Consider the following 14,449-nt stretch of genomic DNA (forward strand, 5'->3'; position numbering starts at 1 on the left):
TTGATTGTGGTATAATGTGCAGATTTAATCTTTAAACCGTGGTTCAGAATAAAGGTCGGTTGTCTCTGTTCAGTCAGCTGATTCAAATGAGATTTTTCATAAGGTTAATTTAGCCCGAGGTTACTGGAGGGAAGGCTGTGTTGTGACACTTTTTACTGAAGTTGCCCTTGAAAAATATGAGGCAGAGGTACAACTAATACGCCTGATTGTATTTAAGGCCGTCTCCCACTACCTGATATGATATTAAAACATTCACAACATTTATAGAGACAGAAATATGATTTCTTAGGAAAAAAGATCTTACCAGTTTGTGAAAATGTATTGCTAATCTTTAACAGTTTGCTCAATAAAATGAAAAGTTATTTTTTGTCAATTCCCCAACTGGGATTTCAGTAAACTATTTTCTGACGTTTCATATGTTGCATGTCTTCCTCAATCTAGTTTTCTAGATTAAGGCAACAACAAATCATACCACAATAACGGATTTGTTATTAAATTTAGTCAAATAGTAAAATAATATAATGTAATGTTATATAACATACTAATAATGTGGTGTTTGTTTTCTCAGGTTCTTGTAATTATTTTTTAATTAACTTTCAATTTAGATAAAAAATATAATTTATTCATCGTGTAAGAGAAACAGAGAGAGGGAGAAGGAATGAAAAAGAAATAAAGATCGAAGACACGAACGAACGAACTAACAAACAAAGAAACGACCGGGAAGTAAAGGAGGGAAGTAAAGAAGGAACGAAGGAATGAACGAATGAAAAAATGAACAGATGAAAGAAAGAAAGATGGAAAGAAACAAAAACTTCACTTCTCTTGTGATGTGTGTTTGTGCACGTTTGTGTGTGTGCGCGTTTGTGTGTGTGTGGGCGTGTTTGTGTGTGTGTGTGCGCGTTTGTGTGTGTGTGGGCGTGTTTGTGTGTGTGTGGGCGCGTTTGTGTGTGTGTGGGCGTGTTTGTGTGTGTGTGGGCGTGTTTGTGTGTGTGTGGGCGTGTTTGTGTGTGTGTGGGCGCGTTTGTGTGTGTGTGGGCGCGTTTGTGTGTGTGTGGGCGTGTTTGTGTGTGTGTGGGCGTGTTTGTGTGTGTGTGTGCTCATTTGTGTGTGTGTTGTGTGCGTGTCATACTCCACTCAACTTCTTCATTACTCACATAATTGAAACAAAAGCCTGTTGCTGTAGCAACAGCGTCTAAGTGCTTTCTACATGATGAAGGGCCACTTTTCCCTTTTTACTGCGTGTGCGCGCGCGTTCACGCAGTGCTCTTTTTCTGTTCTGCCTTCACGGTCTGAGGATACAGTACAGTCTCCTCTCTTTCTTTGATCCCCCGCCCCTCCAAACGGCTCATCACTGATCTCATGAACCTCTCTTAATCTGCAGCAGTCACATCAACCTCAGCACCCTCTGAGCAAAACAGTCACGATGCTATTGCTAGGGTTCTGTGTACGGTTGCCAAGGCTGTGCAGTGTGGTTGCTAGGGGGTTTTAATAGTTTGTTAGATGGGTACTTACTAACCCAAGTCAACCGAATCGTGAGCTTGATTGTATTTTAGAAAAGCCAGATGTTTGGAGGGGTCATTCAGAGGGTGTATGGTGATGTGTGCTGGGGTTTAATATGCACGGGTAGGAGTTTCTTAAAGCATGTTGGTCTTCGCTAACACAATTTAAACAAATTCTGAATCTTATCCCTTGCCGACAGAAGATCTTGATAACCTGTCTGCTGCGGTGTGTCGTCTGAGGGAATGTGAGGTTTTGATTGCATACGATTCTAATCTCAATGCCATCAGTTCTAATAAAATGACGTGAGAATAAATGTGATTTTCAGAGTTGCGAGGTTTGTTTTCATACATTAGTTGCGATATGCCGAAGATGGGGTGTGGCGATGCAGCGTTGCCGTGGTGCAGTGATGCTGCTGTATGTGTGTGCGGCCGGTTACCGCGGGTAACAGGGAGACGGTCTAAAAATAGCTCCGTGTTTCTCCGCTGCTGGAGTCACGGGACAGAACACACACGTGAGCTAAATATAACTCTCCTCTGCTCTCACCCTCCCTTTCTAGCGTTCCTTCTTCACTCTCTGTCTCTCGCCTCGCTCGTCCTTTTCTCTCTCCAGTGGCTTGTTGAAATGGCAGCATTAAGTCTTTATAAATTCTTTACGTTCTCTCCGTGTTAAAGTCGTAAGCTGATTTGAGTTTCTGCTCAGCGGTGTTGAATGGAGAGAGAATAAAGAAAGACTTTCCAGAATAAGGATGATGTTGTATCGTTCTTGCAGTCGTTTTCCCTGTTGTGCTTTTCACATCAATTAGAAATGTTGAAATTCTGAAAGCCAAACTGAAGTCAATAGAGGTTTGTTAAACAGCATCAGTGGGCAGAGGTTTCACAATGATGCTTTTCTTCTCATTTTCCTCCTCTTCCTTTTCTTCAGCGTTGGCTGTCAAAACGAAAGATTTTCTCTCCTCGCCCGTCTTTTTTTCTGTGAGTTGCTCATGTGCAGAAAGACTTCTTTCTTTGAATCGGCGTGTGTGTGTGTGTGTGTCCCAAATCACAGATGACGTCTCGTATCGTTTGTCAGTCCATCATGTGCAGGCGTCCGCTCTCACCTGTGCGTTGTTCAACAGGATCGGTCAGTCACTTCACATTTTCACACAAGTCATTTTCTGCACTGAAACATGATGACACCTGCTGCACGTGCACATTAACCTCTGACATCACGGATCGGTGATGTCACCGCAGGCCCGTGCGTGTGTGTCATGTACACATAGGTAAGAAGCGATCTTGCATTCAGGAGTCGAGCGGCGTAATCCACTAAACTCCCTCTGAGAAAGAGACGGATGAAAGGAAAGCGAGAATAAATAATTATTCTGTCGTGCGCGCCGGCCAAAGCCGAAGGCTGCTGAAACACAGAGAGAGATTGTGCCAGAGGCTGCTTGTGTAGTCATTTGTGTGTGTGTGTGTGCGTGATGAATTACGTATGATTGTCTGAAGGGATCTTGGCCTGTTGACGTGTGTGATTTGGATGAAAGAAGGAAGGAAAAACTGTGTTTCATATGTAAGGTAAGCATTTCTTTTCCTGTTGATGAGACGACAAACTTCTGACCCTAAGATTTAATGGAGCTCATAGGTTTTTTAAAGAATAAATATTTTGTGATTTTTAAGGTCCTACTTTGGTTTATGGAGTGTCCAACAACCACTTCACGTACATACACGGTGTAAAAACACTTTCATTTTCTAATAATAGGCAGTTATTATTACCTTACTTCTTGACTGACTCTCAAATGATTCGTTTGGTGATTCATCTGTCCAATCCCCTCCTTTCTGTCAGCCTACTCTGATCTGATTGGTCAGATGGTCTAGTCTGTGATTGGTCTACCGCGTACAGCGTCACAAATGAAACGTTGGCGGGCATTACACCGAGTGACGCAAATCTGACACGGAACTGAAATTAGAACGACCGACGACTCGTTCGCGTGATTCAGAGTCGACTCCTTTATTCCTCAAGCCAATAACTTTGTTATTCGTTCACATTCGGCTTTACAACTTGGCAGACTGCTGACATTCACACACAGCAACATTACGTACTTCATGAAATGTCATTTTAAGGACACTGTGATAGTTACTCTTTAATAATCTTGAACTGAACCATCAAACGGACTGAACATCTGACGTTAGCACGGCAGCATATTTTGTATCATTTCATTTGCGTCTCTATTCCTCTCCAGATATGTTAAGACCCGACTCCAGGTCTGAGAGCATCTCCGATCGGCCCCCAGTGGATCTTATCTCCTTCGTTTATCCATCCCTTTCTCTCTTTCTCTCTATGGTCGTTGATAACCGACACAATAGAAATGTCAAGGATGTTTTATTGGCATTCCTACGAGTGTAATGCCGTGCACATGTCCTTGGCATTTTTTATGTACTGTACGCTTTATGACAAGCCTTTTATGGTGATGGATTTGGATGTTGTTAGTTTTCTTAACGTTGTGGCAGACGTTTAAGAAGTGTTTTTCAGAGCCATTAAACGCGTCACCCTGTGCACCACAAATACATTCTTGCTGTGGATGTGGATGACTGCTCAATCTTCGTTTGACCTTTGTGTACTTGTCTATACGTGTGTGTGTTCCAGGATGGCCATTCAGGTGGATAAGTTTGACTTTGACAGCGTGCCTGTGATGGACCACGATGCATTGCAGCAGGTGCCAGCGCGCCAGCAGGAAGAGAAGAGGCAGGAGGTTCAGGGAGGACTCATCAACAGGACTCTGGACATCCATTGGACCATCATATCCTTTACTCAGAACTCCACACACGTCTTTAGGTGGCAGTTTTGCACGTTTAAATATCTGCTCTATAGAGCTTTTTCATATTTTGAGCGTGATTCATTCACTCAAAAAAGAGAAATTCTGTCTTCATTTACTCACCCTCAAGTTGTTTCAGATCTGTATAAATGTCTTTGTTCTGTTGAACACAGAGAAAAGAATGCTTGTAACCAAACAGTTCTTGGCCACTATTGACTACCATCTTTCTCTGTGTTCATCAGAACAAAGACATTTATACAGATTTGGAACAACCGCGAGTAAATAAAGACAGAATTTCTCTTTTTGAGTCAACTATACCTTTAACTAGATTAATTTTAAATAGGGTTACACTTTATAGTAAGGTACACAAATTTGTTATTAACTGCTTGCTTATTAACATGCATATTGGTTGTATATTAGTATGTGTAAAGCACATATTAATGCCTTTTTCTACATTATCTTATTCTACATCCCTTAAATCTACCCAATACCTAAAACTTCCTTATAAGCAGTAATTAGGAGTTTATTGAAGTCGTAGTTAATAGTTAGTTAATAGTAAGAATTGGGTCGGAGCCGATAGCCTTGTGGTTAGTGCTACGACATATGGCGCTGTTGCGCTCCGGGCGACCAGAGTTCGAGTCCCGGCTCGCAGTCCTTTCCCGATCCCACCCCCCCTCTCACCCACTTCGTTTCCTGTCCTCTCATTGTACTGTACTATAAATAAAGGCAAAAAACGCCAAAAATAAATCTTAAAAAAAATAAAAAATAGTGAGAATTGGTCCCTATTTTAAAGTGTGACCTTCAATGGGTATCTCAAAACATTTTGAGTGTAATTCTTTGGCCAACAAAAAATGAAATGCACAAAATTAAAGTCCCAGTGAAATTAAAAATGACAATTCTTATTTTTTCATGAAATATTGCAGCGTTTATAGTAAATAGCTTATCAATGTGGGTCGTTTTTTCTTTATAAAATTCATGAACTCTCATAATCTTCAGTTAAAATCTGAAAATGCACTTTCCCCCTGAAATGACGATCCATCTCAAATGATGTAAATTAGACGGCTTGGGCGGAGCATCCGTTAACTCCTCCCCTTCAAATGTCAGTCTGCTGCAAGTTTCATTTCAAAATCAATGCAACAGCTGTTTTTACACATCCAATCAATTTGCAGTGAAAAACGCAGGCCACGCCCACTACTTTTCTCCTTTGAAATTCCTTTTCAATCAGAAATGTGTCAGTATACGGAAGTTAAAACGATCACAACTTCCGGTTCACGGGGACTTTGAATATATATCACAATAATATTGCTATCATGAATTACAGTATTTTGGCCTTAATACTTATGAAAATGTGGTTAAATGTGCACTCATCTCATCTAAATTTGTCTCTATGAATATAAATAAGCCTCTTAAAGGGGTAGTTCACCTAAAAATGAAAATTCTGTCATCATTTACTCCCCTTCGAGTTTTTTCAGATTTTGATGCATTTCTTTGTTCTGTTGAACACAGAGAAAGATATTCGGAAGAATGTTAGCAATTTTTAGTTTTGGGACATTATTCACTACCATAGTAGAATCTGTAAAAACAAATATTTTTTGTTAGGTTAACAACAAAACGAGATATTTTGAAGAATTTAGGAAAGCAAACAGTTCTGGGGGACCCTTGACTACCATTTTAATTTTTCCTACTATGGTAATCAATGGTGCTGTTGAGAGAGTTAATAACCATTCAAAATGTTCATACTCACAATAGGGTGACACCCGTCCCGCTTTGCGTTGTACCGCACAGCATTTTCACCCCTTGTCCCACACGTCGCATCAGTCTATTGGTTTTTAGTCGTCACATTAAGAAACACGTTCTTTAACATGAGATGCTTATTTGCTCCAGTGTTTATTTAACTATTTAACAGAGCTGTGTCAAAGCAGTCCGGCGCCCACCATTGTCCACTGAGCTCATACAAACGCAACTCTGTTTTAAGCCTGACTTTCATCCAATGTATGAGAAGACGGCAGTGATCATCAAAACGGTATGACGTCTGTCAGTAGATCGGGTGGCGATCCTCCCATGTCAATGTGCCGAATAGAAACTCACTAAAACATCGTAAACTGTGTGGCTTTGAAACCGTGTTTGGCCTATAGGTTGTGGTTAGCGTATTAAAATAAACATTATTTGCGAATAATGAAATGCATTATTTAACAATTACACATTTTAAAAGAGACACTCTTTTTCATTATTTGTTTGTTTTTTATTCTTTTGGTTTTCTCTTTTTGAGAAGTGTACAACATGATGACTCCGCGTCTGATCTCAAAATTTAAAGAGACAGTGCACCTTAAATTGAAGTCGCCATTAAAGTGGTTTTATGTTCTATAGCATTTTATCTATGCCTTAATTATGTTGTAGTTGGAATTGACTAAATAACGAATTCTTTTTACAAGCTAAAAGCTAGAAAAAAATATATAAGTGTTTCATTCCGTTATTATATCCCAGTTTCACGCCACCTTTCAGTGGTGTCCCACATTTGGTTTGTTGGGTGGTGGTCACCTTAAATCACAGACTTATTGTGTATATGGCATTTGTAATTCTTTTGAAGTTGATTCACTCCTGGTGTGTTGTAATGTTGTGTGTTGTTGGAGAGTCCGGTTTGGAGAAGAGTGAAGCAGGAGCGTGTGTGTGTTCCAGCTGTCAGGTTGACCATCAGACAACATCTGTGTCCAACAGCTGGACATACAGGATGAGACACATTTCCAGTTATCCTGATACACTGACATATGGTCAAAGCTTATGGAACAGGCGTGTTTTTGAGAACGTGAGCCTGAGGGAGTGCGTGTTGTCCTCATGCCCGGGACACTGTGATCTTGAGTTTTACAGTCACCCTTATGCAGATTATAGATTTATATATATATAAATGCACATATTTTGTTTTCATATTATCTAATGGATTGAGGTGCTTGAAACTATTACACATAAATGATAATACTGCACACAGTACTTATTGCACTCCTGAAAGCTCTATCATACTGTACAGTACGCAACATATTTAATAAATGAACACGCCAGCACTCAGGTGTATTTATAGCTTGTGAAGGACAGGTGTTCTCGTTCTGCCCAAACCTGCTGAGGTCTGCGTGTAACAGATGCTGTGGCTTTAAGTTCATTTGGCACTTTTGCAGATTTTAATGAGTTTTCTGTGTGAAAGTGGCTATTGTTCGTGCAAGTCTGTTTTTGCATTTCTCTGACCAATTGCCCACCAAAATCTCACACCGTCCGTGTTTTTGGCCGCTGTGTTTCACTTCTATCTGAGCTGCATGTCCCTCATTTTGGAAGCGCCCAAACGCCTCCGTGATTACAGACGCTTGTTCTTTTCATGAGTCGCTTACCACTGCGGAGGCTGAATGACACGTGTAAAAGAATAAACATTTGAAATAATACATTTACATTTACGCTTTTATCCAAAGCGACTCACATTGCATTATCCTATACATTTGTTATGTGCAATCCCCCGGGGTCGAACCCACGATCTTGGCGTTGTTAGCGTCATGCTCTTACCACTGAGCTACAGGAAAGCTATAAAGATATATAATAAATAATAAAGAGATAAAGTCCCGAGCAATGATGTGTGTGTTGTAGAGGCGTGGCAGAGGCACACGCGTGTGATTTGTCGAGTTAAAGTAGAGAGGCAGATGGAGTGTGTGTTACCCTGTCAACCAGCCGTAGACACATTCACACATATATCCGTGTGTGACCGCACGCTGAAGAGACATGACATTTTTTCTATTCTGAAAGCTCAGGTCTGGTGTGTACAAACACAGTTTGCTTATTTACAAGAGGGACGACCCGTGGCCTGTATCGCGAAGCGAAGCGAGGTGAGCAAACACCGAGTTGCAGAGGAAGTTGACAAAACCAGACAAGCCCAACCTGGTTCAGATCAGGTTCAGCTGTAGCACAACGCTTGGTATAAACGTTCTCTGTCAATAATAAAAAGTATTGGCCTAAATCTTGCTTAAAAACTTAAATTATACAAAAATGAGAAATATTGCCTCAGCAATAAACTGATATACATTTAAATTAAGGCACTGAAATTATGAACTGAAAATAAATTCATCTTACATAGCAACGTAAAATAATATTTCAATATTGGAAAAATGGTGTGACGTGAGCTCCTTATTGATAAATGTTGGTAAGACCAAAGAATTACTTTGTAACCATCCAGAACCCTTAACAGAAATAACATTATGTGATCAACCTGTGGAAATTGTGAAGACTTTTAAGTATTTGGGAACAATAATCGACTGCAAATTAAATGTTTCTGATAATGTGGATCTTATTTGTAGGAAATCAAACCAGAGGTTATTCCTGCTAAGGAAACTGAGAGAATTTTCTGTAAGTCTTGTGGTTTTGCAGCAAGTTTATAGTAGCTTAATTGAGAGTGTCCTAGGGTATAATATAACTGTGTGGTTTGGTAGAATAACATCTGTGAATAAAGCAAAATTGAATAGAATTACCAGGACAGCAGGTAAAATGATAGGTTCTGAACAAAAGTCAGTTGATCAGTTCTACGGAATGGCTGTTAAGAGGAAAGCTTTTGCAATAACTAGAGATATAACACACGCTCTGAATCATGTGTTTGAATTGCTTCCATCTTGTCGTCGTTATAGAACATAGTATATAAACAAACATTTGTACCAAATGCAGTAGGTCTTTTGAATAAGGGTTAGGATGTGAATGTTTTACATTTTAATGAATTTATCATGTGAGGTGGATGTTGTGTATTGTATTGTTATGTATTGTGATGCTGTGTTGTTAATTTGTATCGTTGGTTGTACAGCGAGACCAAAGACCAATTTTCAGCTAAGGCTGGACAATAAAGTACAAACCAAACCAAACTGTAATAACCCTGTCTGTACAGTATGTGTGAGTTATGGGTGGTTTTTCTTAACTCGTGTTTCACTCATCGCTGCGGCGTCATGGAGAGGCCAGTGTGGAAGGAATCCTCAACCAGCTCATACTGGATCATCTACAGCTGGCTCCTCTACAGTGGGGTATGAAGACTCTCTCTAATCCTAACCCTTCTCTTCTCTTCTTCATCTCGCTCCTCAAATCCAAAACCACCTCTCCTCCTCTTCTCTCATTCATCTCTCCTCTAAGCTCATCTTTAATCCGAACTCTCCTCCTCTTTCCTACTCTCTCCTCCTCCTCTCCTCTAATAACATCTACTGAGAAAAAAATGAGCATTCCTTCTTGATGCACACATGTTTTGAATCTGTTTGTGCTCACACTTCTATCCAGCAGCGGAGGCAGAACTTCACGTTTTTTGTTTGCATTTGTTATGGTTACAGAATCATCAGTGATGTCCCTCACATGGCCTGTAAGTGAGAGTTTGGATGCTTTGTAATGCAACTATAGACAGATAGGTTGATTATAGTGGCAGGGGAGCGGTTTTGGCACTGCATCACTAAAGGTGTGTGTGTGTGTGTGTTTGTTCAGTCTCCGCAAAGCATTATGGGAAGCGTCCAGGAGTTGGAATGTGATTAGATCATCAGACACCAAAATCTGTATCTTGACAGCCTCTCGTGTGTTTCTAGTATTTCTGGGTCTACAGTAGTGACACCTCATTTTCTTTCTCTTCCGGGGACGGGCGGTGCACTGTTCAATACACACGACACGTTCCTCATGTTTATTCAATCCAGCAGACCTGCGCGATGCTCGGATACATATTCATGAGCACACGTTGATGTTTGAGCAGCGACGCTGACATAAAACATGTTCCATATTACACTATAATAATTCATCTTAGCTTTTATCACTTTTTTAGTTTTACGTCACAAGCTGTTTGTTCTGCTTAGTGACTCCTGTGATTTATCTGTTATAATAACAGGCACTGTATGTTTCGTTGGGTGTTATTCATTTGAGACGACAGAAATCGAGAATTATACATCATCTGAAAGCTAATAAATAAGGTTTCCATTGATGTATGGTTTGTTAGGATAGGACAATATGTGGCCGAGATCAGTGTTGGGTGTAACTAGTTACTAAGTAATTAGTTACTGTAATTTAATTACTTTCCCTTGAAAAAGTAAAGTAAGGGATTACTCTTATTTTTTCTGTAATTTAATTACAGTTACTTTTGATGTAATTAAACTAAATACTCTGTGTAATACATGTGTGTGCAATGGTGGAATTGACATCAAAATTCAAAGTCTAACTTTAAAATCCCTGCTTTAATGTATAATTCTCACATTTGTAATACTTTGGTCAGTTAAAACTACTTTATGCAGTTTAATATTATTTATTTGAATGAATTAAATAAGCCGTTTCATGTCTATCCTTGAATCATTTAACTAGTCAAGGAAAGTAATTAGTAATAAGTAACTAAATACTTTTTGGAGAGAGTCATTTGTACAGTAATCTAATTACACTATTGAATATGTAATTAGTAACTAGTAATTAATTACTTTTTCAGAGTAACTTGCCCAACACTGGCCGAGATACAACTATTTGAAAATCTGGAATCTGAGGGTGCAAACAATCTAAACATGTGAAAATTTCATTTAAAGTTGTCCGTCAGAGGTGCTGTAGCAGGCCGCTCCTAAGAAGAAACAGGTTTGTTGTGGAGAGTAGATGAACCTGAAAGCTGAAATTCTAAACTTTACATAGAGACCAAACTTGAGTGGGTCGTTCTCAAAGAGCGGACACCAGCGAGTGACGTTTGTAGACGTGTTTTTTGTTAGCGGTTTTACTGCATCCACTCTATTTTTACGGTAGGAAACAAAGTATTTTAATGGAATATGGTCGGTAACATCCTAATGAGTTTGGGCATAAAAGAAAAATCTATAATTTTGACCCCTGCAGTGTGTTGGTGGCTATTGCTACAAATATTTCTGTGCTACTTAAGACTAGTTTTGTGGTCCAGGGTTGCATATTTTATTGTAAATTAGGCATTGTTTTTATGTTAATTGTTTACGTGTCAATCATTAGCCTGCACCTCACACAAAAACCTCAAGGCCCACCAACAATACCCATGGTGATTTTATTCTGCAGATGTGTCTTCGTGTGCTTTAATGTCAGGATTGTCACCACACGAGTCTTTTCTTAATTTTACAAAAGTTAATGAAATGCTTGTGTGAGGATGAGACATTTTTACATTGTGATGTAAATCACGGCATGCTGCGTGGTTTGAAACTCTGAAGAAAGTTACTTCTTTTTATTTAATGAACAAAGCCAAGTTTTACTCTCTCTTGACTCTTGCGGGGCGTTAATATTGGGATATTAATCTCACAGCGGAATCTCTCTCTCTCTCTCTCTCTCTCTCTCTCTCTTGTCTTTATCAGAGATGTGAAAACTGCTGTTGATTAAAAGCCCATCCGAGGTTATTTTCCTGGCGGAGAGGAGATTCTCTTCATTCTGTGACGGCTCTTTCTGCACCTGGTTGTCTCAGAGTGAGGTCTCGGCATTATCTCGCGTCTTCTCTAGCACTCGTATGGGCTGTCTTCTCATTTAACACCACTGTTAAAGCTGAATTAAACTGTGCTCTGAAGACTGACAGCTCAGGTCTTAAATCCATGTGGGCGGACGCTGTTCTGGGTCGCTGCGTTTTTAGATGGTGGATTATTAAAAAGTAACCACGTCAGGTTTAAACGTTTAGAAATTTTCTATTTCTAGAAGTAAGCCGCGGTTCTTATGTCCGTGGTGCTCTCTTTAATACTTTCATTTATTCAATTGACTTTCCAGCCCACTGAACTGGGATCAGGCAGTGAAGGTTTGCTATAACTGCGTCTGTGAATCACTGAATTCATAAACATGTCTGCATGGAGGGGAATCATGTTATTCCAGCAGTAAAATTACAGTAACAACCATGATTATAGAGAAATGAATAGATAGATGTATGGATGGACAGATAGATGGAGTGATGGATATATTATTGGATGGATTCATTCACAGTTTGATGTTCATCTGAAGTCCTGTTTGATCTGTTTGCAGTATTTGCTTGCGAATGGTTTTGTGTTGAGTCGAGGCGTTTGTGCATTATAAGAGCCGCTCCAAAAAAAACGCTTGAATCAACACGTTACATGATGTTTGATGCCGTGTGTTTGTGCGTGTGTGTGTGGTTTAGAGTTGTAATCTGTTAAACTTACATTTTGTTCATTTGCATTCCTGAATATATTTGTAATAAGTTGCATTTTGTGTTACTGTGACAACCAGCCAATGAGGGAAAGACAGCATCATCAGTTTCATCCCCCGAATTATGTCTCTGTGTGTGTCCAGCAGTGTTGGGTAAGTTACTCTGAAAAAGTAATTAATTACTAGTTACTAATTACATATTCAATAGTGTAATTAGATTACTGTACAAATTACTCTCTCCAAAAAGTATTTAGTTACTTATTACTAATTACTTTCTATATCCTATATCAACCTTGATTAGTTAAGTGATTCAAGGATAGACATGACACGGCTTATTTTATTCATTCAAATAAATAATATTAAACTACATAAAGTACTCTTATTAACTGACCAAAGTATTACAAATGTGAGAATTATACATTAAAGCAGGGATTTTAAAGTTAGACTTTGAATTTTGATGTCAATTCCACCATTGCACACACATGTATTACACGCAGTATTTAGTTTAATTACATCAGAAGTAACTGTAATTAAATTACAGAAAACATAAGAGTAATCCCTTACTTTACTTTTCAAGGGAAAAGTAATTAAATTACAGTAACTAATTACTTAGTAACTAGTTACACCCAACACTGGTGTCCAGGGCCAATACATCGCCTAATATTCAGTATCGGTTGATACTATTAGGCGATAGTTTAAAAATAGCAGATGATCACGGCTGATATGTCCTGTCCATCAAAACAGGACATAAAATGCAATGAAGTTGGGCTCTGTATATAGAAAATGTTAAGAGACAACACCAGTTGGCTATTTAATAATGTTAATTTAATCTGCAATATCGTTATCAACAAATAGCTTTCAGTATTGATGGATTGATGGAACTTTCATTCAACTTTCATTCTTTCTTTCTTTCTTTCTACAAGGAAATGTTTATAATTGTGCTTGCTTGCAAATCCGTACACTCTTTCTCTCTCTCTCGCGCGCTCATAAAGGTCATGGTGTGCGGTTGAGGATTAATCATGTTTTTCTTCTAAATCTTTATCCTTTAAGCAAACCCGAGCTTGAATCAGACTGCAGCACAACACTAATTGGCCCGTATCCTTTGGGCTCTGAGACGTTACCAGCAAATGTGTGTACACCTCATAAGGAGAATAAATGCTTCTGGAACACACGAGATGCGTGTGCTTGAGAGAAACAACTAATCTGGCTCTGCTCGATGCAGTCGTGTTGGACGCGTGTCACGTTATTGTGCGGAGTTATCCAATCGCGGTCACGGTGTGCAGTTCCTAAACAAGCTCTTTTGAGCTGTAGGATTTTAAATAATAGCTCGTTTGGTGCAGCTCGTTTCTCTGCATGATAATCAGCGGCGGCGTTGTTTCTCAACCAGCATCTCTGGAATCCTATAGCCATTGTGATGATGATTCAACAGCTCTATACTATTGAACTCGCCCATTGTTCTCTTATACCTGCGTGTGGTCGACATTGATACTATGCTGTTGAACATTTGTATTAGTGTGGTCAGGACTTTGAAGCTCAAGGGTGCTGGTTTTAAAATCATGGACGAAGAAGAAGGTTACATATGTGAGCAGGTCCGTCTTTTGGGCAGTGCAACTGGTGCGACCGCACTGGGCCTCACCCTCTAGGGGGCCCCGCGACAAGGAGAAATATTAATAATAATCATTTAAAAAAAATGTAAACATCTCGAACCAGGGACAACCATCACAATCATCGCAAGTTTACATTATGTTCTTTTTAATACATTTCTGAGCAAAACCTCTTAAATAAGCTTATTTTACCGATTATATTATATATCAATTTTGATTTGTGTTATGTTTTCGCGCACTTTATTTGTTGTAAAGTTCCGATAGAAGATGATTGATTGAGGAGAGATCGAGAGCGTAACGCAATCCTTCCCCCCTCACACAAATGCAATAGAGGCATAATAATAAGAACTGGTGTTGTCAATTTGGTTTTAATTAATAATGCCCCCTTCAAACCGGTTGAGTCCCTCATAACAGCTAAATATATACTACTATTGATTTTGCG

General features: G+C 39.3%; 1 protein-coding gene across 2 annotated transcripts in view; it reads left to right on the forward strand.

Annotated features, from left to right (window-relative positions):
- Positions 1–14,449, forward strand: part of trappc9 (trafficking protein particle complex subunit 9) — a 167,159-nt gene that overhangs the window by 93,799 nt on the left and 58,911 nt on the right. For both annotated transcript variants that reach the window (XM_057354458.1, XM_057354459.1), the window contains 2 exons: positions 4,120–4,272; positions 9,233–9,324. In XM_057354458.1, the coding sequence (XP_057210441.1) occupies positions 4,120–4,272; positions 9,233–9,324 (245 nt within the window). The remainder of the gene's footprint in view (positions 1–4,119; positions 4,273–9,232; positions 9,325–14,449) is intronic.

This window comes from Triplophysa rosa, linkage group LG16 (genome assembly GCF_024868665.1).
Source record: "Triplophysa rosa linkage group LG16, Trosa_1v2, whole genome shotgun sequence".
NCBI lineage: Eukaryota > Metazoa > Chordata > Actinopteri > Cypriniformes > Nemacheilidae > Triplophysa > Triplophysa rosa.